This window comes from Nerophis lumbriciformis, linkage group LG04 (assembly GCF_033978685.3).
Source record: "Nerophis lumbriciformis linkage group LG04, RoL_Nlum_v2.1, whole genome shotgun sequence".
Taxonomy (NCBI): Eukaryota; Metazoa; Chordata; class Actinopteri; order Syngnathiformes; family Syngnathidae; genus Nerophis; species Nerophis lumbriciformis.
The window spans coordinates 51,474,587-51,501,023 of record NC_084551.2 but is presented as its reverse complement, the minus strand read 5'-3'; the positions used below and the strand labels follow the sequence as shown (position 1 = coordinate 51,501,023).

General features: G+C 39.3%; 1 protein-coding gene and 1 long non-coding RNA gene across 2 annotated transcripts; both read right to left on the bottom strand.

Annotated features, from left to right (window-relative positions):
• Window positions 1–497: 497 nt before the first annotated feature.
• isg20l2 (interferon stimulated exonuclease gene 20-like 2) lies at window positions 498–22,366 on the bottom strand. Its single transcript, XM_061956960.2, has 4 exons — window positions 22,293–22,366; window positions 10,244–10,912; window positions 2,064–2,264; window positions 498–1,987 (listed from the first exon to the last, which is right to left on the bottom strand). Exons 2-4 carry the CDS (start codon window positions 10,820–10,822, stop codon window positions 1,880–1,882), a joined length of 888 nt encoding a protein of 295 aa, XP_061812944.1. The 5' UTR covers window positions 10,823–10,912; window positions 22,293–22,366; the 3' UTR covers window positions 498–1,879.
• Window positions 22,367–23,086: 720 nt separating this feature from the next.
• LOC133593280 (uncharacterized) lies at window positions 23,087–24,563 on the bottom strand. The gene is made up of 4 exons (XR_012050349.1): window positions 24,165–24,563; window positions 23,857–23,940; window positions 23,627–23,719; window positions 23,087–23,482 (listed from the first exon to the last, which is right to left on the bottom strand). It is a non-coding gene; the product is annotated as an uncharacterized lncRNA (long non-coding RNA).
• Window positions 24,564–26,437: the final 1,874 nt, after the last annotated feature.

The window sequence follows — 26,437 nt, the reverse complement described above, 5'->3', positions numbered from 1 at the left end:
TGGATGAACTTCACTGGCCTGCACAGAGTCCTGACCTGAACACCGATAGAACACCTTTGGGATGAATTAGAACGGAGACTGAGAGCCAGGCCTTCTCGACCAACATCAGTGTGTGACCCATACTTGCCAACCTTGAGACCTCCGATTTCGGGAGGTGGGGGGCGGGGGTGGGCGTGGTCGGGGTGGGAGGGGGCGTGGTTGGGGGCGTGGCTAAAAGGGGAGGAGTATATTTACAGCTAGAATTCACCAAGTCAAGTATTTCATATATATATATATATATATATATATATATATATATATATATATATATATATATATTATATATATATATATAACAAATACTTGACGTTCAGTGAATTCTAGATATATATATATATATATATATATATATATATACGTATATATATATATATATATTAACTTTATTATATATATATATATATATATATATATATATATATATACATAAAAAATAAATACTTGAATTTCAGTGTTCATTTATTTACACATATACACACACATACCACTCATCTACTCATTGTTGAGTTAAGGGTTAAATTGTCCATCCTTGTTCTATTCTCTGTCACTATTTTTCTAACCATGCTGAACTCTGATGATGCATTGATGTGTGGCACGCACAAAAGTGCTTTCATCAACTGCACTAGATGGCAGTATTGTCCTGTTTAAGAGTGTCACAACATTGCTGTTTACGGCAGACGAACTGCTTTACGGTATATAAAAACGTGACTGCTGTTGTTGTGTGTTGTTGCCGCGCTGGGAGGACGTTAATGAAACTGCCTAACAATAAACCCACATAAGAAACCAAGAACTCGCCCTCGATCATTCTACAGTTATAACGTGATTGGGCAGGTATGCTGGTTATATTGTGGGTTGGCCTGAATTTCGGGAGAAAATTTGTCCCGGGAGGTTTTCGGGAGAGGCGCTGAATTTCGGGAGACTCCCAGAAAATCCGGGAGGGTTGGCAAGTATGGTGTGACCTCACCAGTGCCCTTTTGGAAGAATGGTGGAAAATTCCTATAAACACACTCCACAACCTTGTGGACAGCCTTCCCAAAAGAGTTGAAGCTGTAATAGCTGCAAAAAGTGGACTGACATCATATTGAACCGTATGGGTTAGGAATGGCATGGCACTTCAAGTTCATACGTGAGTCAAAGCAGGTGGCTAAATACTTTTGGCAATATAGTGTATCTTAACACATAGAGAAAAAAATAAACATCAACTTCTGTTAGGGCGTGTAAACAATTCCGTACCCAAAGGGGGGGTGTGACAGAAAAACATAGAGAAGCACCGGTGTAGTAAATACTGCAGATCTCTAACATGGTGGATGTGTCTCAAGCCTCCATGTTACTTCAGATCTACACAAGCAACCCAGTCCTCAATGCAGCTGCAAGCAGAGAGGCGCCCAAATAGATATAATACAATGATGCAACATGAATAAAATAAGACATACACACTTTATGCACTGAGACCGCAGTAAATGAACCGCGAGGTGACGAGGGAACACTGCATTCAGTTTTTAATAACATATTAAGTTTTTTTTTCTTCCAATTACATTATTTTTGGATTGTTAATTATGTTGTTAATTAACCGTTTCTAACAACTGCTTTTCCCCACATAAGTGAGAACATTAAAAACGCATAAAAGACGGGTGTAAATAAACAAGCGGAAGCACCGAGAGCTGCTCATGTATACTTTTGTCCTAAATCAAGTCCTTTTTCTTCCCCTCGGTTGTCCCAGGAAACGATGGCGCCAGATGTTGCTTGAGGTTTACCTGTGCTCAGGTAAGGAAGCATTTGGCCGCCACGGACAGCGGTAACGTTATGACACCTGCACGAGTTCATCGGCTGCCTCTGCTGCTCACGGCTTGCGTGGGGCCAGCCTCTGCTCCCACTCGTCCTCCACTGCTTTGTAGAGCTCCATGGTGGCTTGAGCGTCCTCCACCGAGGAGTGGCCCATCCTCCCCACCTGAGGACACGTCGACGTCACGTCGGTCATTGCGCTCGTACTTCTGGCACGTTCAAACAAGCAAACCGTCTCCTACCTGGATGTCGCGGTCAAAAAGGGCCTTGGTGAGCCTCTTCAGGGAGACGATGTCCTTCTCCTGGAAGCCCGCCTTCAGGTTGAGCGCCGGACTGCAGGACGTGTCCCTGGTCAGGGCGGTCGGATGCGAGTATTGAAGGCATTTGAAGTCGTTGTGGATGGCGTGGCCGATCACCACCTTGCCCTCAAGAAGCTTCAGTATCTAACAAACACCAAAGGAGAGATGCGAAATTGAGGAAATCTCTTCCATTCATTTCTATTATCAAATTACAACTAAGGCTGAAACGACGCGTCGACATAGTCGACGTCATCGGTTACGTAAATACGTCGACGCCGTTTATGTGCGTCGACGCGTCGCATATTTACGTCACACTACTGTCATGGCGGAGCCCAAAGCAGACGATGCGAGCGAGGAGAAAAAAGCACGCCAAAAGTCGTCAAAAGTGTGGGAGTATTTCAATAAACGGCCTAATAATGTTGTTGTATGCACACTGTGTCGAGCGGAAATGGCCTATCATAGCAGCACAAAGGCTATGAACAAACATTTGAAAAGAAAACACCCGACAGCGTTCTTGCCATCACCATCAACTAGTCCAGGGGTCGGCAACGCGCGGCTCCGGAGCCGCATGCGGCTCTTTGATCACTCTGATGCGGCTCAGCTGCATACTTGCTGACCCCGCCGGTTTTTCCGGGAGGTTTCCGGATTTCAATGCCTCTCCCGGGGCAAACATTCTCCGATTTTCACCCGGACAACAATATTGAGGGCGTGCCGTCCTCTACGACAGTGGTCCCCAGGACCTTTTTGTAGCTGCGGACCGGTCAACGCTTGAAAATTTGTCCCACGGACCGGGGGAGCGGGGGTATTTTTTTATTTTATTTTTTTTCATAAAGAAATACAATCAGGTGTGCTTACGGATTGTATCCCAGCAGACTGTATTGATCTATATTGATACATAATGTATATATTGTGTTTTTATGTTGATTTAATTTAAAAAAATATATATATATATATATATATATTTTATTTTTTTATTTTTATTTTTTTTCTTGTGCGGCCCGGTACCAATCGGTCCACGGACCGGTACCGGTGGTTGGGGACCACTGCTCTACAACATGTCGTCACGTCCGCTTTTACACCATGCTATCTGCGTGCCGGCCCGGTCACATGTAGTATGCGGCCTCTGTTTACACACGTAAGTGACTGCAATGCATACTTGGTCAACAGCAAATCAGGTTACACTGAGGGTTGTGATATAAACAACTTTAACCCTCTTACTAATATGCGCCACACTGTGAACCCAGACCAAACAAGAATGACAAACACATTTCGGGAGAACATCCGCACTATAACACAACATAAACACAACAGAACAAATACCCAGAATCCCATGCATCCCTAACTCTTCTGGGCTACATTATACACCCCCGCTACCACCAACCCCCCCCTCCCCTCCGTGCGTCGGTTGAGGTGGGCGGGGTTGGGGGGTGGTGTGTGTGTGTGGGGGGGGGGGGGGGGGGGGGGGGGTGTTGGTGGTAGCAGGGGTGTATAATGTAGCCCGGAAGAGTTAGGGATGCATGGGATTCTGGGTATTTGTTCTGTTGTGTTACGGTGCGGATGTTCTCCCGAAATGTGTTTGTCATTCTTGTTTGGTGTGGGTTCACAGTGTGGCGCATATTAAGTTAAAGAGCCAATGATTGTCACACACACACTAGGTGTTAGTAAGAGGGTTAAAGTTGTTTAAACGGGCACCCTCAGTGTGACCTGTATGGCTGTTGAACAAATATGCTTGCATTCACATTCTGCAGAAGCCGCATACAACATGTGACTCGGCTGGCAAGCTGTTCGTACAGGTTGTAGAGGGTGCTAAAGGCAGTGCCATCATAGCACGCCCTTATTATAGTTGTCTGGGTGAAAATCAGCAGACATTCGAGTGAATAGTTGCTCTGAAATTTGGGAGGGTTGGCAAGTGTGATGCTGTCAAGCGGCATTCATATAAAACTTGCGGGCCGCACTAACATTACATTTTCATATTAAGGTGCGGGCCGCGTGTCTGAGACCCCTGGTTTATACATAGCACAAAGCAAAAAAAAACGTTTTATAGTGTTACTTCATTTTAAATTTCAAAAGAGTTTTGTGGCTCCCATTGTTATCTTTATTTTGTGGAACAGGTCAAAATGGCTCTTTGAGTGGTAAAGGTTGCCGACCCCTGAACTAGTCAATCGTCCGCGTGAGTATACGTTGTCATCATTACACAAAAACATGAATGTGTCATTTGTATCTGCGTTGTAAATTCATAAACTAAAGCACCGTTTCGCTCTGAGAGGCGCGTTTGGCGTGCCTGTTCAGTGTTTACAAAGACGGGCGCTCCTCTTTAACGCTGTGGAGAGGCGGGGCCGGCGAGCGGCGAGGCGGGGCGCGCCGGGAGCGACGCCTCAGCACGATCATCCAATCTCCTCTCGCTGAAGAAAAGGGGAGCAGCAGAGAGAGAGGGAAGAGAGACTGGAAGGAGCCAAAGTGAAGCTGACATGGAGCGAGAGAGGAGGAGAGCCTGAGACAGAGGACGACGAGCGAGCGAGGAAGAGGAGCCAAAAGCGAGGAAAGAAAGAGAAAAGAGTTGGAAGAGAAAAGACTTTGTGTAAAATTAAAAGATTGTAAACCTGGCAAAGCCATCTGGCGTTCAGTCTGTCGGTCCTGAAAGAACCCCACGGCACAAGACGTGTCACAAACGCTAACGTTAATTAGTTGTGCAAATACCTTTTACAACATTAACAGTTACATATACTATGTACAAACGAACAATTAACTTTCACTTTAATCATACTATCATTGTTGTGTTATTAAGCAAAATAAGCAATACTTTTACTTTTGTTGAAATGTTTACACTGTACATTTTTTTGTATTGGATGTTTATCTTTATTTTTGCACATTTTAGCAAATAAACAATACTTTTACTTTTGTTGAAATGTTTACACTGTTGCTACAGAATATTTCCGTTTTGCACTTTTTTGTATTGGATGTTTATCTTTATTTTTGCACATTTTAAAGCAAAATAAGCAATACTTTTACTTTTGAAATGCTTATACTATTGCAGAATATTAAGATTTGCACTGGATGTTTACTTTTATATTTGCACATTAAAAAGCAAATAAGCTACTTTTAATTTTGTTAAATGTTAAAAGTTTTAAATGTTTACTTTGTTACAGAATATTTTGTCATGTTGTTGTCAATGTTGACTGAGTGGCCATACTTTTTTTTGTAAATAAAAGCCATGCCTTTTGAAAAAACTGGCCTACATTTATTTTTTCCTCATTTTAAATAAAAAAAAATAATCGGTAAAAGGAAAAATAATCTATAGATTAATCGAAAAAATAATCTATAGATTAACCGAAAAAATAATCTATAGATTAATAGATAGAAAAATAATCATTAGCTGCAGCCCTAATTACAACAGAATTCTAACTGACACATTTGAAATTATTGCGTTTGTGAAAATGCTTTCCCCCCATTTTGTGCATATTTGTATTCTGGTTCTTCTGTTTCATGTGATATTGTAGTGAATAGACACACAAGACATTGAAAGACTGTTGAATTAGGTCCGGTCGTTAACCTTGGAACAACATGCTTTTTGACGACAATTAATCAATGTCGGATTCTGTCCTTGATTTGACCATTGAAATGTATGTTATTTACTGCCAAAATTGTTTTTGATTGCAATACAAAAAGTATGTTTAATGTATCATAAGATTTTATGTTAAAATAAAACCAAGAATGCCAATTTTTGTGGTGCCATTTATTTAGAAAAGTATCGAAATACATTTTTGTACCACTACATACCATAATTTTGGTAATGGTACAACACTCATATTATCTAAAGCAGGGGTCACCAACTTGGTGCCCGCGGGCACCAGGTAGCCCGTAAGGACCAGATGAGTCGCCCGCTGGCCTTTTCTAAAAAATAGCTCAAATAGCAGCACTTACCAGTGAGCTGCCTCTATTTTTTAATTGTATTTATTTACTAGCAAGCTGGTCTCGTTTTGCTCGACATTTTTAATTCTAAGGGAGACAAAACTCAAATAGAATTTGAAAATCCAAGAAAATATTTTAAAGATTTGGTCTTCACTAACTGACAAAGAAACAGATAACAGATTTGGTGTCCAGTTCAAAGTGTGACATGATTTATTTAAACATTTGACTTTTGTATTTTACATGAGTTATTATTTGTACAAACATGGTGCAAAGTAATTCATGATTTGTTAAAAAATGTTAGTGGCTAGCTAGTTAAAATGGGATATTGTGATTTCACAAGACTGTCTTAGAAGTGATCATTTGAAAATGTTCAATTTGAAAAATGTGCACTTAGAGAACATATAAAAATAAAGTGTTGCATATTGATATTTATCTGTTTCTATATATATTTATTGTGAGAAATCATTAAGATGATCAGTGTTTCCACAAAGATAAATATCATTAATTATTAATAATAACATAGAGTTAAAGGTAAATTGAGCAAGTTGGCTATTTCTGGCAATTTATTTAAGTGTGTATCAAACTGGTAGCCCCTGCGATGAGTTGGCGACTTGTCCAGGGTGTATCCCGCCTTCCGCCCGATTGTAGCTGAGATAGGCTCCACCGCCCCCCGCCACCCCAAAGGGAATAAGCGGTAGAAAATGGATGGATGGAAACTGGTAGCCCTTCGCATAAATCAGTACCCAAGAAGTAGCTCTTGGTTTCAAAAAGGTTGGTGACCCCTGATCTAAAGGAATACTGTGCTGATTTTCTGCTGGCAGCGAACAAGATAAAAATAAATAACAGGGTGGGAGATTTTCAGCAAATTTTGCACTGAACAGGAAGTCACTGGGCACCTATTTTGATTCTGTGTAACTAAACAATAGTTATTTGGGGTGTCTTCGTCCAATATTGATATCAGATATCGACGCGATATCAACAAAAGTATGGGATTACATCAGCTTGCATCTAAATTTCAGATTTTTTGAGGCGCACTTAAAATCCTTATTTTCCCCTCAAAACTAAACAATGGGCCTTATAACCCGGTGCGCCTAATATACGGAATAATTCTGGTTTTGCTTACCGACCTCAAAGCAATTTTATTTGGTACATGGTGTAATGATAAGTGTGACCAGTAGATGGCAGTCAAACATAAGATAAGTTTAGGCTGCACTATGATGGCAATATGACTCAAGTAAACAACACCAACATTTTATATGTTCCGTTGAAAATATAGAACATTACACACGGCGCTCAAAAATCTATCAAAATGTTTTAGTACGACTTTGGTAAGCTATGAAGCCACACCACTTGATGTGCTTCAACATAGGAGTATTATTATGGTGTGTGTATAAGGTAAGACATATTATCTGGTGTTTTGTTTCGCAATATTAAGCAAAAGCAACTTTTCTTAGCTTCTGGTACCTGCTGATCTGTATTTTGGATCTACATAATTCCTGAAAAATTGCGCGCGTCCGCTTTCGTAGTCTGTGCCGTGGTTGAAAAGCATCTTCTTTTTCTCTGTCTTCTTGTTATGTGACATTCATCCTCCGCTGTTGCCATTTCTAATATAAAGTAGTGTAAAGTTCTTACTTATATCTGTCAGTAAACTCGCCAAGAAAGCGCTAAAACATACCGGTGTAGTGAGCTTACATTATTCACCCAAGGAACTTTAGTTATTAGAGAGTTCCGGTCGGACGTTTTTTCACGGGACACATTTCCGGTGTTGTTGTTGTTTCCGGATGAGGAGACGTTAGTGATGGGTTGATGAGGCGTCATGAAGCGTTTCGACACATTGCAAAACTGTATTGATACTGTGTCGATACTGTGTCACTAAATACTGACATCTGCTGGACATTCAAAATCCCTACAGGCAACCTATGGATCGACTCAACTGACACTGATTTTATGACGTAGTATATACAATAGGGATGTCCCGATCCAGGTTTTTGCACTTCCGATCCGATACCGATATTGTTTTTGCACTTCCGATCCGATACCGATACTGACCGATACTGGCCTATCCGAGCATGTACTAAAGTTTCAAGTTATTTAGCCTACTTAGTTGTCAGAATCATGTTGAAAAGGGTTTTAGTACTCTTGATAACAACTAGCCAGCTGAATTAGGTGAGTTTGAATAATACACAATGGTTGGTAACAAGAAACTGACCTGTTTATTCAAGGATAAACACAAAATAGACAAAATTGTACATGACAAACAGAAATGGCATCATTGAACTAGGGCTGGGCGATATGGCCTTTTTTTAATATTGCGATATTTTAAGGCCATATTGCGATACATGATATATATCTCGATATTTTGCCTTAGCCTTGAATGAACACTTGATGCATATAATCACAGCAGTATGATGATTCTATGTGTCTACATTAAAACATTCTTCTTCATACTGCATTAATATATGCTCATTTTAAACTTTCATGCAGAGAAGGAAATCACAACTAGAAAAATCACTATTTTTTTCATACGGTGTTGATGTGGAAATGTTTGCCTCGGCATTTTGATGGTGTGGACGTGTGGCACCGAATGGAGATAAGCGTCTCGACAGACGTTACAATATTTGAACAATGATGACGAAAACTGTTTTCTCTGTCGTGTCCGTGTGTTGAAAATTGTTATGCGCTTATTTTTTTATTTGATTTTGTGCGTGGCATAGATTTGCCGTGCGCAGAGGACGCTTGAGCAGTGCGCAATTGCACAGGCGCGCACCTTAGAGGGATGATTGCTCGCACGGCTGCGCTAGCATCACAGCTAACGTTAGCCATGCTGCTACCTCTCTGCTGGGAGAGGACGTACACGTATGTGACGTATGACGTGACAGTATGTGACGTATGACGTGACAGTATGTGACGTGTGTAAGAAGGTGCGCTCGCTGTCTGTAAGAGGGAGACACAGGAAAGAGTGAGAAGAGCCTGTCGTGTAATGCCAGCAGCTAAAAGCAACTGCGTGAGAATCCACAGACCTGTGGATGTGTTGAAGGTGTGCTGGAAAATGCGGAACGGAAATTAGGGAGCAACAGAAAAGTGGAATGTATTATTTAAATCGGTGCGTTCGAAAACACGGACCGGAGTTTTTTTTAAACTGGATCTGGGTCGGCATTTTCCCATGCCTTGCCGATACGTATTTTTTTGCAAATATCGGCGGCCGATCCGATCCAAATATCGGATCGGGACATCCCTAATATACAATAATATAAACCAAGTCATTGTATTTAATTTAGGATTATTTCATATCTTCATTTAAATAAAAATATATTTTTATCTTTTTTATATACAGTCAATAAATAATGTGAACATGTATCATAACATGGAAATCTAAGAGAACGTGTTGTGAATGAGGATGCTTGTGGACTGGGAATTTTATTGTATTTTTTTTTACACATTTTTATTTAAAAAAACAGTTTTTCCAACGTATTACATTTTCGATGATTTCTCTTCTTAGTTATTATTTCTCCTGCTGTAGAAAAGACCCGCTCACAGGGCACAGAGGAGGCGTCAGTGCGACACAGTTCGCGTATCGGTCACGTGACCGAAACAGCTCATGATCGGTCATGTGACTTTCTAAAAGCGGTAAGCGCACCGACACAGGGTTTTGCTCTATGAGCTCGACGCATGCGCCGATGCATCGGTGTTGCCGGACCTATCACTAGGAGACGTCATTAAAACAGTTAGCTCCATCTTTTGAAACTTCTTACACTCCTGTCCTTGCACGCTACACCGCTACAACAAAGATGTCGGGGTAGAAGACGCTGCCGAAGGTGAGCCACGTAAATAAGACCGCCCACAAAACGGCGCTTCCGGAAGCGACTGTCAGAAAGCGGCTTGAAGATGATCTGTAAAACATCATCTATGCAACATTTTGACCAAAGAACCACCATTACATGTTATGTAGACCACAAGAAAGTCTTTTACATTTAGAAAAAAATATAAATGACTCCTTTAATGCGCCCTATAATCTGGTGCGCCTTATATGTGCAAAAAGATCAAAATATAGACCATTCATCGGCAGTATGCCGTATAGTCCGGAAAATACGGTAGTTAACCTACGGTATTTCTTAATTTTATGAAAAATTTGGGAAAGACTGCTGATATCGTACATGACTGAAGAACATTTTTGGTGTATCGGTTTAATGACGATATTGAAGTGTTCCTCTCACCTCTTTTCGGGCTTGGTGGAAGGGCGTAGCGTTGACGAGGTCACGGGCTCGGATGCCGCTCCAGCGCGTGCGGTAGTTGGTGACGGCCATGGCGGGCTTGATGAACTTGTCGTACATCACGTCGCCGTCGTAGGACACCACGCTGCAGCGTGCCAGCAGGCTGAGGTGTCCTTTGGCGCCGGCGCCGACCATCTCGCAGTCGATGGCGACGCACTTGCTGGGCACGCCCGAACAAGGCCGACGGCTCGAGGACGGGTGACACGACGGACGCCCGGCGGATGTGAACTTTTGCTTTGGGAATGTATTATTTTTGTTAGCACCTTTTCTGAAGTGATTATTCTCCATGTGTCTCCTGATCAGCGCTTCTGCCTGTGCGCTTTGTGAAGGCTTGTTGGAGCGGGCTCCCTGAAAATACTCCTGGTTGGGCCTTAGCGTCTTTTGGGACCACCTATTTTGGCGTCCGGCGAACTTACTCCCATTTTTGACGTTCCGTTTCACACGGAACCCGCTTTTCTTTGTTTTTCTTGAAGGCACAGTAGAGTCTTCAGAAAAGGACATGTTCAAGAGAAGGTCGGACATCTTTACGAGTACTGAAGTGCGATGCTTGCCCAGGTGCAATCAAAGCTCCTCCGAGTGGTCAATCTTCAGCTGTATTGCTCCCAGGGAGATCTGTAATGCAGCAATGAATGGAGTCTTGAAGTTAAAACGGGTCAAATGTTTTCTTGAGAATTCACATTCAACAGGGTGTACTATTCCAAATGCCATATTCCAGAGAGTGGGAGGTGTACATTTTGACTTTCCTGTAAACTCATTACAAATCAAACGCTCTGATTTCCACCATCGGACCAGACTATACACGTTTCTCCACACAATGCACCCTTTGAGACTTATACTTAGACAAACTTTAATGATCCACAAGAGAAATTGTTCCACACAGTAGCTCAGTTACAAATGATGGAAAAGATGGAAAGGACAATGCAGGTATAAAATAGACTAAAAGCAATATAAAATATAACATATATACGTAATATTTACATAATATATGTACAGTATAGGATATAGGGCTGGGCGATATATTGAATATACTCGATATATCGCAGGTTTGTCTCTGTGCGATATAGAAAATGACTATATTGTGATATTCGAGTACCATATTTTTCGGACTATAAGTCGCAGTTTTTTTTCATAGTTTGGCCGGGGGTGCGACTTATACTCAGGAGCGACTTATGTGTAGGCCTGCAACTAACAACTAATTTGATAATCGATTAATCTGTCGATTATTACTTAGATTAATAATCGGATAAAAGAGACAAACTACATTTCTATCCTTTCCTGTATTTTATTGAAAAAACACAGCATACTGGCACCATACTTATTTTGATTATTGTTTCTCAGCTGTTTGTAAATATTGCAGTTTATAAATAAAGGTTTATAAAAAATTTAAAAAATAAAAATAAAAATAAATAAATAAGTAGCCTCTGTGCATGCGCATAGCATAGTTCCAACGTATCGATGACTAAATTAATCGCCAACTTTTTTTCATAGTTTGGCCGGGGGTGCGACTTATACTCAGGAGCGACTTATGTGTAGGCCTGCAACTAACAACTAATTTGATAATCGATTAATCTGTCGATTATTACTTCGATTAATAATCGGATAAAAGAGACAAACTACATTTCTATCCTTTCCGGTATTTTATTGAAAAAACACAGCATACTGGCACCATACTTATTTTGATTATTGTTTCTCAGCTGTTTGTAAATATTGCAGTTTATAAAGAAAGGTTTATAAAAAATAAAAATAAAAATAAAAATAAAAATAAAAATAAAAATAAAAATAAAAATAAAAATAAAAATAAAAATAAAAATAAAAATAAAAATAAAAATAAATAAATAAGTAGCCTCTGCGCATGCGCATAGCATAGTTCCAACGTATCGATGACTAAATTAATCGCCAACTATTTTTACAATCGATTTAATCGATTAGTTGTTGCAGCTCTACTTATGTGTGAAATTATTAACACATTACCGTAAAATATCAAATAATATTATTTAGCTCATTCACGTAAGAGACTAGACGTATAAGATTTCATGGGATTTAGCGATTAGGAGTGACAGATTGTTTGGTAAACGTATAGCATGTTCTATATGTTATAGTTATTTGAATGACATACCAGGCACGTTCTCAGTTGGTTATTTATGCCTCATATAACGTACACTTATTCAGCCTGTTGTTCACTATTCTTTATTTATTTTAAATTGCCTTTCAAATGTCTATTCTTGGTGTTGGCTTTTATCAAATACATTTCCCCAAAAAATGCGACTTATACTCCAGTGCGACTTACATATGTTTTTTTCTTTCTTTATTATGCATTTTCGGCCGGTGCGATTTATACTCCGGAGCGACTTATACTCCGAAAAATACGGTATATCGTGATATTCGAGTATACGTCCTCACGCAGTTGCTTTTAGCTGCGGGCATTACACTACAGGCTTTTCTCACTCTTTCTTGTCTCTGCTTCTCACAGAGACTTAAAACAAGCGCACCTTCTTACATACGTCACATACTGTCGCAACGTCATACGCCCTCGCTGAGCAGACTGGTAGCGACATGGCAAAGTTAGCTGTGATGCTGGGGGTGTGGTAACAAATGAAGGAAGAATTCATTCCTAAGAAAAACAGCATGGGGTCCATCGTCTGGCGGTGGTTTGGCTTCAAGCAGGAAGATGTCGAACAAGTATGCGGCAAAAGTGTTGCTATAAAAAGTAGCACCTACTGCTAATTTGTAGCATCATTTGAAAAGTCACCCGCTAGAGCAGTGTTTTTCAACCTTTTTTGAGGCAAGGCACGTTTTTTTCATTAAAAATTCCGAAGGCACACCACCAACAGAAAACGTTAAAAAAAAGATACTCCACCAGGTCATCGTGTCTTATTTTGAGTTTGTTGGTGTTTTCCTGTGTAGTGCTTTAGTTTTTGTCTTGCGCTGTTATTTTGGCGGCCCTTCCTGTTTTGTTGGTGTTTTCCTGTAGCAGTTTCATGTCTTCCTTTGAACGCTATTCCCCGCACCTGCTTTGTGTTAGCAAGTAAGGCCATTTAAGTTGTTGCTATCCTTCTTTGTGTGGACATTGTTGATTGTCATGTAATGTACGGGATGTACTTTGTGGACGCCGTAAGTTTTTGCTGTCGTCCAGCATTTTGTTTCTGTTTACTTGGTAGTTCAGTTTTACTTGTGTTTTGCATAGCCATCCCTATGCTTCATTGCCTTTTCCTCCTGTTCATTTTTGGTTTAAGCATTATACAGGTAAAAGTCAGTACCGGTAAATTAGAATATTTTGAAAAACTTGATTTATTTCAGTAATTGCATTCAAAAGGTGTAACTTGTACATTATATTTATTCATTGCACACAGACTGATGCATTCAAATGTTTATTTCATTTAATTTTGATGATTTGAAGTGGCAACAAATGAAAATCCAAAATTCCGTGTGTCACAAAATTAGAATATTACTTAAGGCTAATACAAAAAAGGGATTTTTAGAAATGTTGGCCAACTGAAAAGTATGAAAATGAAAAATATGAGCATGTACAATACTCAATACTTGGTTGGAGCTCCTTTTGCCTCAATTACTGCGTTAATGCGGCGTGGCATGGAGTCGATGAGTTTCTGGCACTGCTCAGGTGTTATGAGAGCCCAGGTTGCTCTGATAGTGGCCTTCAACTCTTCTGCGTTTTTGGGTCTGGCATTCTGCATCTTCCTTTTCACAATACCCCACAGATTTTCTATGGGGCTAAGGTCAGGGGAGTTGGCGGGCCAATTTAGAACAGAAATACCATGGTCCGTAAACCAGGCACGGGTAGATTTTGCGCTGTGTGCAGGCGCCAAGTCCTGTTGGAACTTGAAATCTCCATCTCCATAGAGCAGGTCAGCAGCAGGAAGCATGAAGTGCTCTAAAACTTGCTGGTAGACGGCTGCGTTGACCCTGGATCTCAGGAAACAGAGTGGACCGACACCAGCAGATGACATGGCACCCCAAACCATCACTGATGGTGGAAACTTTACACTAGACTTCAGGCAACGTGGATCCTGTGCCTCTCCTGTCTTCCTCCAGACTCTGGGACCTCGATTTCCAAAGGAAATGCAAAATTTGCATGGTTGGGTGATGGTTTGGGGTGCCATGTCATCTGCTGGTGTCGGTCCACTCTGTTTCCTGAGATAAAGTTTACTGAAATAAATCAAGTTTTTCAAAATATTCAAATTTACTGGCTTTTACCTGTATATATACTGTGTGTGGGTATATAAATATATATATATATATATATATATATATATATATATATATATATATATATATATATACATATATATATATATATATATATATATATATATATATATATATATATATACTGTATAGTGTATGTGTATATGTATATATATATATATATATATATATATATATATATATATATATATATATATATGTGTGTACATATGTACATATATATATTTTTTTATATATTCTAATTTACTGGCTTTTACCTGTATATGTTTTTACCTGCATATTGTGATCACAACAATCCATCCTCGTCTCACCCGACACATTCCGACTTTTACAAAGCAATGAACTACCTGCTGCCACCTACTGACATGGAGTATTACGTGGTTACCCTGCCGAGCTCTACGCAGCACAGACACTAAGCAACGGCACATTATTTGCAGATTATAATTATTGATTTGAAAAAAATATTTTTGGGACCAAATAGGTGAAGTTGCATAATTTCCCACGGCACACCAGACAATATCTCACGGCACACTGGTGTGCCTTGGCACAGTGGTTGAAAAACACTGCGCTAGAGAATGAAGAGTGCTTGAAACTCCGCATGTCAACATCTCCGTTCGGTGCCACACCCACAAAAAGCCCAAGCAACCATTTCCACATCAACACCGTATGAAAAAATTAGTCAACAACAGAAGGAGATAACGTCTGCAGGAACCTACCACATAGCGAAGGACATACACTATTTGATTTCCTATTATGCAGCTCATTTTTATTTGACACTTATTGAAATATCTTGTGTGACATCATGCAAAAAAAGTGCACTTTATTTGTTTTAAACTATAGTAGTTGAGAAATAAAGAGGAAGATTTTTTGCTGCCACGCCAGCCCCGAAAGAACATTTTAAAATCAAGACTACATTTCCTGCAATCGGGTGGACGATAATGGCAAAAATAATAATCGCAATTGTTTTCATTGATATTGTAATCATTCAAATATGATTAGCAGCAAAAGGAGAAAGTGAAGTTATAACACTGAAACGCCCTCAGGAAGAGGTGCTTTAAGACATGGCTAGATAGCTAGCAGTGCTTTATATACTTCTAAATCACTAATCCTCGCCTCCATGGCGACAAATAAAGTACGTTTCTTACAAGTATCATCCCTGCAGGACCAGGAATAGCTAAACATGCTTCACGACAAACCGTAGGAGGATACAACAGCTCACCGCTAACAGCAAGCTGAATGTAAACAAATGCCATGGGTGGATCTACACCTGACATCCACTGTAATGATACCAAGTACAATAGCGTATCTAGTCGATACTACTATAATAACATCGATATTTTTTATCGTCACAAAATATTTTTTCCTTTTTTTTAAATTCATATTATGTTTATAAGCTCAGGAAATACGTCCCTGGACACATGAGGACTTTGAATATGGCCAATGTATGATCCTGTAACTACTTGGTATCGAATCGATACCTAAATTTGTGGTATCATCCAAAACTAATGTAAAGTATCCGAACAACAGAAGAATAAGTGATTATTACATTTTAACAGAAGTGTAGATAGAACATGTTAAAAGAGAAAGTAACCAGATATTAACAGTTAATGAACAAGTAGATTAATAATCAATTTTTACAGCTTGTCCTTTATAATGTTGACAAAGTAATAGAATGATAAATGACACAATATGTTACTGCATATGTCAGCAGACAAATTAGGAGCCTTTGTTTGCTTACTTAATACTAAAAGACAGATTGTCTTGTAGGTTCACTATTTTATTTAACGACAAAATTGTTCTTTGATTGCAATAAGAAACATATGTTTAATGTACCCTAAGATTTTTTGTTAAAATAAAGCCAATAATGCAATTTTTTGTGGTCCCCTTTATTTAGAAAAGTACCGAAAAGTATCAAAATACATTTTGGTATCGGGACAACCCTAGTTTGGACTTTATTATTGTTTTCGGGCACACTTGTTGTTTCCACGTCCTGTTATATCGACAATTAGGACGCCTCCTCAGTAAGGACGTGCTGGGTCATTGCGCTGTGAGCTTGTTGTGCACTCTCCTGCTGCACTCTTTGGCCCCGTTTATGCTGCACACCAAATTGGATTTTTTTTTTGCCCTCAAGTGACACAGATCTGATTTTTTGGGGGGGTCAGCCTAAAAGCTCTAAAGTGTTTCAAATCTGACTCAGGCCACATCAGGAGGTAGTCCTAAATCCGATCGGAATCTGATCTTTTCTAATGTACAATGCGACATAAATGTGATTTTTTTTTCGTCAGCTTTGGGCGAGCGACGTCACTCGTGTAACATTTTGGTACCGGTACTAAAGTATTGGTATTGGGACAACACTAGTAATGGGCTTTAGGGTTGCAAAATTCCGGGAATATTCAAAGTTGGAAACTTTCCATGGGAATTAACGGGAATTTAATGGGAATAAATATTGAATGCAACATGCTAGATCTTCCAGCATGACTACTCGCTAAAACAACCTGATTTAATGCAAATTCAGTAGAATGTCAACCCTGCACTGTGCATTCCTCCATCACATGTGCAGTGCATTCTTCCATCACATGCACAGATAATTCCCAGCATGCTACACACGACAGCAGGGCTATTGAGGCCACACTAGTATTTGAGCCCAAGGACTTCATCCAGTCAGGTAAGTGTTGATGATATTACTGGGGTAAATATATTTGATCTATGGTATTTAAGTTTAATAGAGGTGTAATTGCTTGTTACTGTATGACTGTGGACTATTCCAGCAGACTTCCATTCAAATTACTAAGCTGTTTCTGTACTTGTTAAATGATTTTGGGGCCAATATCTCAAGCTAGCCAGGTTTATGTACCACCACCAGTCTCATAATGAACCGAAAATATTTCTCAGTTAGCCGTGATGCTAATTTTCTCTATGTTAGATCCCATTCATTTATGCTAACAACATTAGCAATCCAAATTTACCTTTTTTGTGATCTGTAAAGTTCAACTAGCAAATACTAAATCAAAAGGTGTCGTTTCCTCTGCCTTCTGTTCAGCTAGCCATTCTGTTGTCATACAAGAATGCATACCTGCCAATTTTTGAAATCAGAAAAACCTAGTAGCCAGGGTCCAGGGGCCGCAGGCCCCGGTAGGTCCAGGACAAAAAAAATTAAAGAAAACAAAAAAACATACCATTGAAACAAATGTCTGTGACGTTACAATAAATGAGTATAAATTTCAACATCTACGATATTAAAAAAAGAAATTAGTTTTCCTCTCATGATAAATTAAATATTTATACCATTCAATCAATGCCTTATGCTTTTTCAATATTATGTGATTATTTCTTTGATAACCACAATATCATACCTTGACATCTTTAAAAGAAATTCAGTGAAAATATGCAGTTCACCATGCAAATGTGTTTTGGTAAATAAAGTTATGATTGTAAATGTATTCAAAATCTTTTGACATTAACTTTATCTGTTGAAACTTTCAACAACTTGAAAGAATAAGATTTTTGAGAGTATTTGGTTCAAATTACACAATATAAATAAGACATGTCATTATTGATATTGCAGACATTATTGTAACAAGAAACTTCAGGTCGAAATTTTGGTTTATGAAAGAAATATAAATAAATATAAATATAAAACTTCATGACGACATTTTTCAAATTAATAAAGAGTAATAGAATAGTATGATAGTTATATGTGACTTGTTTTGAACATGTTATCGTTATCACAAATAAAAATATATACTGTACACAGAAATAATTTTTGATTTGATTTATTGTTTATGTAATAAAAGATTTACTTAAAATGTTATGTTTTGTGAGTTTTTTTATGCTACGAACTGTACTTACCGGCAATGTAAACCGAAGGAGACATTTCCGTAATGAAAGCTGTAACACCCTTTTTAGATCCCATCATCACTGCAGCATTATCGGCAGAATTTCGTTTGAGTCTATTTCTTCCGCGAGTATTTTGTAAATGTTTTCGCCTGTGGAAGCCGTATTGCATTCCCTCAAAGACAGAAGTACTGACAATACTTTTCCAATGTCGTCATCGAAATATCGAACACAAATGGGGTACAGTTTTACATCGTCATAATCGGTGCTGCCGTCAGTCGACATGCTAAATGGTTCCGTCTTCATGACATCGGCGATACTTTTTGAGGATTCTGTTCCAAGACACTGAATAATGTTTGATGTTTTGGTTCGACCACATCCATATTTTTTGGCGATTTTCGAGTCGGGAAACATTTTCCGAAATAACTGTCCCATGTGATCAGCCAGTGCGATTGGAAGTCCATGCTCAATTATTGCCTCCGTAAATAAAACTTCGCAATCTGTTTGGGCGACGAAAAACGTTGAAAGTTTTCCACTTGTATCGCTAGCAACGGCATTAGACTTGTGTTTTTTTGTCCCAACGTGGTCTTTTACATCGCTAATTCCTCTGTGTCCGATCAAAAAATCTTGTCTGCACAAGGTGCAATTCGCGTAGTTTTCACCCTTTTTGGAACGGATAATTATTCCCGGATAGGCTTTTGAATATTCTTCACGGAATGACTGCAGTTTTCTTTTCGGTTTAAGACTCGTTTGCGATTTTTCTCCGACTGATTCCATGATCGTTCGCTCGTTTGGAAACAATGGCAACTGGTGCCTCGTGCTTGGCAGCGGTGCTATAAATAGCCTCGCGCATGGCATTCGGAATGGCTCGATAGGAAGTTACGGGAAGCAGTGTCGATTCTCATTGTTGTTACGCGATTTTGTGAATAAAACTTTAAAAAAAAAAAATTTTTTTAATTAATGAAAAACCGTATTTTTTATCACTGCAACCGTAACCCGGAATAGGTTGATGAAAACCGTACTAATTACGGGAAAACCGGAGTAGTTGGCAGGTATGAGAATGTAGGTTATAGTTTGATTTAGCATGCTGATTGAGTGTTCATTTATTCATCGAGCCTATTTCTATTCATTTGTCCATCAGTAAAATATTTTTAAAGACTACACCAGTTGTTAAGCTGACTATTTATATCTGTGTGTGGCATTGCATTAGTGTTTTACAAGAATACATAAATACAAACAGAATAATGCCACGTACACCACCTGATGTGTGGAGACATTTCACCCCAACCAATGTAGGCGGAAAGGATGGGTACATTTCAAATACTGTGCAAAGAGCCACGTCAAAAATGCCACGAAGATGCAGCAGCATATAAACAAGTGCCCAATAATATATAATTATTGTAATTCCCCATTAATTCCCATGGACGGTGTCCAACTTTGAATAATCAAAAAATGGTAATTATTTTAATTTACTGTCACTTTCCACCCCTTTGCAATACTAATGGGTTTACATAATTCACCCACAGAACTCATATTGTTAGAGTTCCGGTCAGATGGGTTTTTGCGGGACACAAAATAGAGAAAACAAAGTTAGCGCCATCTTTTAACACTCCTCCTTCGACTCTCATTCTTACACGCTACAATATTTCATTCATTTATGTTTTGACGCGGAAATTAATGTTTAAAAACGCGGATTTCCGCGTCTCCGCAGACTTTCCACATGCCTGCATTTGGCAATACTATCCTACTATGTTCAATAAAAAAAAGGTGTAATGCAGCACATCATATTGACTGTTAACCATCATGCTATTTGTTGAAGTACGACACTCTAGACCAGTGTTTTTCAACCTTTTTTGAGGCAAGGCACATTTTTTTTCATTAAAAAAATGCGGAGGCACACCACCAGCAGAAAACGTTAAAAAATTAAACTCCACCTTATTTTGAGTTTGTTTGTGTTTTCCTGTGTGTAGTGCTTTAGTTTTTGTCTTGCGCTGTTATTTTGGTGGCCCTTCCTGTTTTTTTGGTGTTTTCCTGTAGCAGTTTCATGCCTTCCTTTGAGCGCTATTCCACGCACCTGCTTTGTGTTAGCAAGCAAGGCTACGGTATTTAAGTTGTCGCTATCCTTCTTCGTGTGGACATTGTTGATTGTCATGTCATGTACGGTTGTACTTTGTGGACGCCGTACGTTTTTGCTGTCGTCCAGCATTTCGTTTCTGTTTACTTTGTAGCCCGCTCAGTTTTACTTAAGCTTTTGCATAGCCATTGCCTTTTCCTTTCCCTTTTGTTCATTTTTGGTTTAAGCGTTGCATACCTTTTTACCTGCACACTGCCTCCCGCTGTGGTCTGCATATTGTGTTCACAACAAACCATCCTCATCTCACCCGACACCTTCCGACTTTTACAAAGCTATTAACTACCTGCTGCCACCTACTGGCATGGAGTATTACGTGGTTACCCTGCCGAGTTCTACACAGCACAGACACTAAGCAACGGCGTATTATTTGCCGATTTGCAAAAAAAAAATGGTGGTAGCGGTGGTGTATGTTGTAGCGTCCCGGAAGAGTTAGTACTGCAAAGGGTTCTGGTTATTTGTTCTGTTGTGTTTATGTTGTGTTCCGGTGCGGATGTTCGAAATGTGTTTGTCATTCTTGTTTGGTGTGGATTCACAGTGTGGCGTATATTTCTAACAGTGTTAAAGTTGTTTATACGGCCACCCTTAGTGTAACGTGTATCGCTGTTGATCAAGTGTGCATTGCATTCACGTGTGTGTGCGTACAGAAGCCGCACATATCTTATGACTGGGCCGGCACGTTGTTAGAATGGATGAAAAGCGGACGTTACGACAGCTCATAGAGGACGTTAAAGGCAGTGCCTTTAAGGCACGGCCCCAAGACTGTGGTCCGGGTGGACTACAAGATATAATGACCGATGAACACCTTCGTTGGATAATGAAGGTTGCCTCAGCTCAAAACCTGAGCCCCGACATTAATGAACTAGCATCCAAGAAAAGATGGCAGGTATCTGGCTTGGGCACATCAGGTTAGATCAGTGTGTTGCAAACTGAGCAGTTTAAAGTCCTAAATGGTTTATTCATTGTTATTTTATTTTAAAATGTATTAGCCTGTGGAAAAAGTTAATGTTAATATTTACCTCAGAAGGCTGAAAATAGAAAAGAGGCATTCAATTTTTATTTAAATTGTATTTGATATGCCATTGATATTTTTTAATTATTATTATTATTTTAAACTCGATTTTGCATGTCACTATAAAGTTATATAAGCCTTGCTTGTTCAATATTCAATGCAAAACTTGTTTGGGTCCCTATTAAAAAGTTAGTTTGTTCAGTTCAATTTTGGCCCACTCTGTATTTGAGTTTGACACCCCTGCTCTAGACTAAATGTATGACTTGAAAGTATTTAAAAGTAAATCATAGTTGTTGTAACAATTCTTCTTTTGACAGCAACTTGAACGGGTTGTCGCAAAAACAAACGTGTCTTTTCCCAGGCTATCCAATCTAATGAAACAACTCTGGAACTAATTTGTTATGGTGAATTTACTAAATCGTGATGACGTCATCGTGTTTTTGCTCGGCTCTATTCACCACTGCACTATTTTCAATAGCCTTGCACACATTAGTTATAGAGGTACTTATTTGTATTTTTAGTTTACCGTTAATATTATTTTTTAAACACCACCAAGTCAAATTATTTGCGTGATAAACAATCTTGGCCCGAAAAAAAAAACGGATTCTGACGTCAACAAGCGGCATGTTCTAGCTAGCTCAGGCTAATGCTAACAAATTAGTATTTCCGAATAACACTGACGTATACGACAATATCTTAGTAACTAACACGGTATTAACACCCTTTGAGATAGCATACAATGTCAATGTCGACACATGTACTTTAGTTTGTCGTGTGAAATCAAAACAAACCTGCAACACGATGCGGACCACCGATGAAGCCGCGCACTGTTTCCACCAACATCCGGTTCCGGATAGCGATGTGCCGTTCGCGAACGAATTGAGTTATTTGAACGGTCGTTTTAAAGTGAACGATGAGAACAGATTCACAGTTGTGAGCCGTTCACTTTTTTTTTTTTATTAATAACTCCAACAAAATAGTGTGAGAGTCCAGTCCATAATGGATCTAACATAATAGTGAGAGTCCAGTCCATAGTGGATCTAACATAATAGTGAGAGTCAGTGCCGGCCCAAGCCTCCATGGGGCCCTAAGCAAAATTTGATTTTGGGGCCCTCTATTTCTGCCAATAATATTGATTGTTGATCATTCACACACCTACTATAAACTCATTGCGGCTCTGGCAGTGTTGTTTACATTATCCTATTGTCAGCCTGGCATGTCTTTACAAATGACATGTCATTTATAAAGATATGGGGGTGGCCCAGTTAAGAACATAAATAATACCAATGAATTAACGAATGATGTCCAGGGTGCCACATATGGTTCCTAATCTTAAAATGTAGAAAACATTAAGCTACAAGAGTGGCCTGGGGTTGTACAGTCCAAGTGATAAAGCTTTGTATTTACAGTAAAAGTGTCATCTTGTCTCATCAGTCTTGTACATATTAGTCTTTAATTACTAGTTTATATTTTTAGTTAATTGTTCATATTTAAGGTTTACTTTGTACAAAGAGAGCGCAGTCTACTGAAGTTAAATTCATCAATAGTTTTCCCCTTTGAAAGACGCAAGGCAAATTCCTTCCATTTCACCATGTTGCTACAATGATCTTCACTGTTTTCATGCTGTTTCAGCAGTGCACCTATGTTGACCCAATCCCGCTGTCCCTCGGCTGCCAGTTTTAAGGACTTTTTGGAAAATAATTTGCAGCAAAAGCAATAGACTGCATCTTTACTTCTTGAATAAGTCAGCCAGCTACGCTTGACTTTTTCCCCATTTACTAGCTGTCTGTAGGTATAATGATAATGAAAACTTCGGCCATCATGCCGTTTGGGGAATGAAAAGTTCTCCTTAATAGACAGTGGTCCTCTGATCACCTGCTCAGTCCTGTCTGAATCTGAGAGGAAAGAAGGCCACTCAGCTGGGTCAACTGGCGGAGCGATGATGGTCCATGGTGTGAAGGGGACGTTGTGGTGGAAGTTGCTGAGGAAGTGACCAAAGAAAGACAATGACTAAAAAAGAAGGACCTATAAGGTCATTAAATTGCACTGTTGGACATAATTATTAATCTCAGAATGTTCTGCAGTACAATGAGCAATTATAAAGGGGGTTTTGCAGTTAACTTACTAGATAAATCAGCTGTGGTTTTAGACATGGAGGGGACAGTGGGCACAGAGGATGGAGGTGTGTGAGAGAGCACTGTAGAAGATGGAGATGGACCTAAGATGAAATACATACATACATACATATAGGCACACATATTAATGAGATACTTTGACTACATTAATTTCCCTTCAGGTGTAATGTTTATACTAAGAAATTAAATGTATACTGTATGGTGACAGTCTTTTCCTCACCTGATTCATCACTCACAGTTGAGCCTGAGGATGTGGACTGGCTCTGGGCTGATTCTGTGCCTCCAAAGTATTTTAACAATGCTCCTGGGGAAGTTTCACCTAACTTATGAGTTGATGTAAAAAATAATGTTTATTTTACTCACATAAATTACCGTGCTCTGCTGCAAACAATTTGTGCAAACAACATATCTCACTAGTAACCTGATGCTAAAAACATATTGCTAGCTAGCTAACGTCACCTAACTAAAGCTAATTACAGCTACAAATCTCTTTGATAAACTTTTTATTACCAAGTCATGCAAACATACCTTTATCATGGCATTTTTTCTCCTCTTCCACTTTCTTCTTCTTCCTTTTTTTCTGCACCTGAAGGATATGTCCTTTTTTGTGACATTGTTTTGCCTCTATCTGCGCTTTTGATGCCCAGTGCGCACTGGCATTGTACGGCGGGCGGCAAACGTCACAGGTGCAGCAGAGGCAGCTTTACATTTAAAGAGAGGCAGGAAGAATCACTAGGCCTAGATCAGCAGCAGCACTCTGTTGACCTAAAATTGTGTTTTTGTACAATAATATATCTTTGATCATTTAGAAATCATCAGTCAGACTCGTACATGCAAAAAATAAAAAATAAGAATTTTTTGTTAATTGCTTTTGGGGGCCCCCTGGTGGCCGCGGGGCCCTAAGCAAGCGCTTAGTACGCTTATGGCTTGGGCCGGCTCTGGTGAGAGTCCAGTCCATAGTGGATCTAACATAATAGTGAGAGTCCAGTCCATAGTGGATCTAACATAATAGTGTGAGAGTCCAGTCCATAGTGGATCTAACATAATATTGTGAGAGTGCAGTCCATAGTGGATCTAACATAATAGTGTGAGAGTCCAGTCCATAGTGGATCTAACATAATAGTGTGAGAGTCCAGTCCATAGTGGATCTAACATAATAGTGAGAGTCCAGTCCATAGTTGATCTAACATAATAGTGTGAGAGTCCAGTCCATAGTGGATCTAACATAATAGTGAGAATTTAGTCCATAGTGGATCTAACATAATAGTGTGAGAGCCCAGTCCATAGTGGATCTAACATAATAGTGAGAGTCCAGTCCATAGTGGATCTAACATAATAGTGAGAGTCCAGTCCATAGTGGATCTAACATAATAGTGAGAGTCCAGTTCATAGTGGATCTAACATAATAGTGTGAGAGTCAAGTCCATAGTGGATACAACATACTAGTGAGAATCCAGTCCATAGTGGATATAACATAATAGTGAGAGTCCAGTCCATAGTGGATCTTACATAATAGTGTGAGAGTCAAGTCCATAGTGGATATAACATACTAGTGAGAATCCAGTCCATAGTGGATCTAACATAATAGTGTGAGAGCCCAGTCCATAGTGGATCTAACATAATAGTGAGAGTCCAGTCCATAGTGGATCTAACATGATAGTGTGAGAGTACAGTCCATAGTGGATCTAACATAATAGTGAGAGTCCAGTCCATAGTGGATCTAACATAATAGTGTGAGAGTCCAGTCCATAGTGGGGCCAGCAGGAGACCATCCCGAGCGGAGACGGGTCAACAGCGCAGAGACGTCCCCAACCGATGCACAGGCGAGCGGTCCACCCCGGGTCCCGACTTTGGACAGCCAGCGCTTCATCCGTTGCCACCGAACCTGTGCCACCTATGTCTCCCGGCTGGCCTGGGAACGCCTCGGGATCCCCCGGGAAGAGCTGGACGAAGTGGCTGGGGAGAGGAAAGTCTGGAATTCCCTGCTTAGGCTGCTGACCCCGCGACCCGACCTCGGATAAGCGGAAGAAGATGGATGGATGGATGGATGCATTGAAATATATATATATATATATATATATATATATATATATATATATATATATATATATTTCAAACATCAGTATTCAAAGACAACTTTAAAACAAATGTGTATATCAGTGGTGGGGGTTAAACTATGGAATTCTCTTTACAATGAGATAAAAGACTGTAAAAGTATATTCCAATTGAAAAATATATATAAAGACAGAACAATAAGATCATATGGACAGCCATAAGTGTTTACATTTTGCTTTATATTTATTATTTTACTTATTTTTTTGTCTGGTTTTGTATTTGTTTTGTATCATCCCGTGAGGTGTATATTCCTTTTTTTTTGTTCGATTTGTACTTCATGAAGTTTTGCACTTGTGTTTTTTTGTGCGTTTTTTGTTTGTTTTAATTATATTTGGATGTATTTGTTTGGTTTGTATGCTATCCATTAAGTAAGACTATGTATTATGTTGAAGGGGGCAGGAAAATATTAGATTTTCTTCATCCTGTTCCTTCTTGTAAATGTGTGTTTAGTTGCTGAGGTTTAATTGTCTATTGATCAAAGATGCACACCAATGAAGGAGATGAATAAAAAATGAAATGAAATATGATGATGTATATTTTAACTGTGGGTCCCTGTTCATAAGCTGTGTTCTTTTTGCAGAACGGACTCTGATATTAACAAAAGAAACAATAATTAAATACAAAACTATGTCTGTCTGTAAATAAATAAATAAATAATTAAATTCTTACTTATTTGTGTAATTTAT

Coding starts and splice junctions, on each gene's coding strand:
- isg20l2 (XM_061956960.2), bottom strand. CDS start 10,822: ATGTCCGACCTTCTCTTGAACATGTCCTTTTCTGAAGACTCTACTGTG. Junction 2,265..10,243: donor TCCACCAAGCCCGAAAAGAG/GTGAGAGGAACA, acceptor GGTGTTTGTTAG/ATACTGAAGCTTCTTGAGGG. Junction 1,988..2,063: donor TTTTTGACCGCGACATCCAG/GTAGGAGACGGT, acceptor ACGTGTCCTCAG/GTGGGGAGGATGGGCCACTC.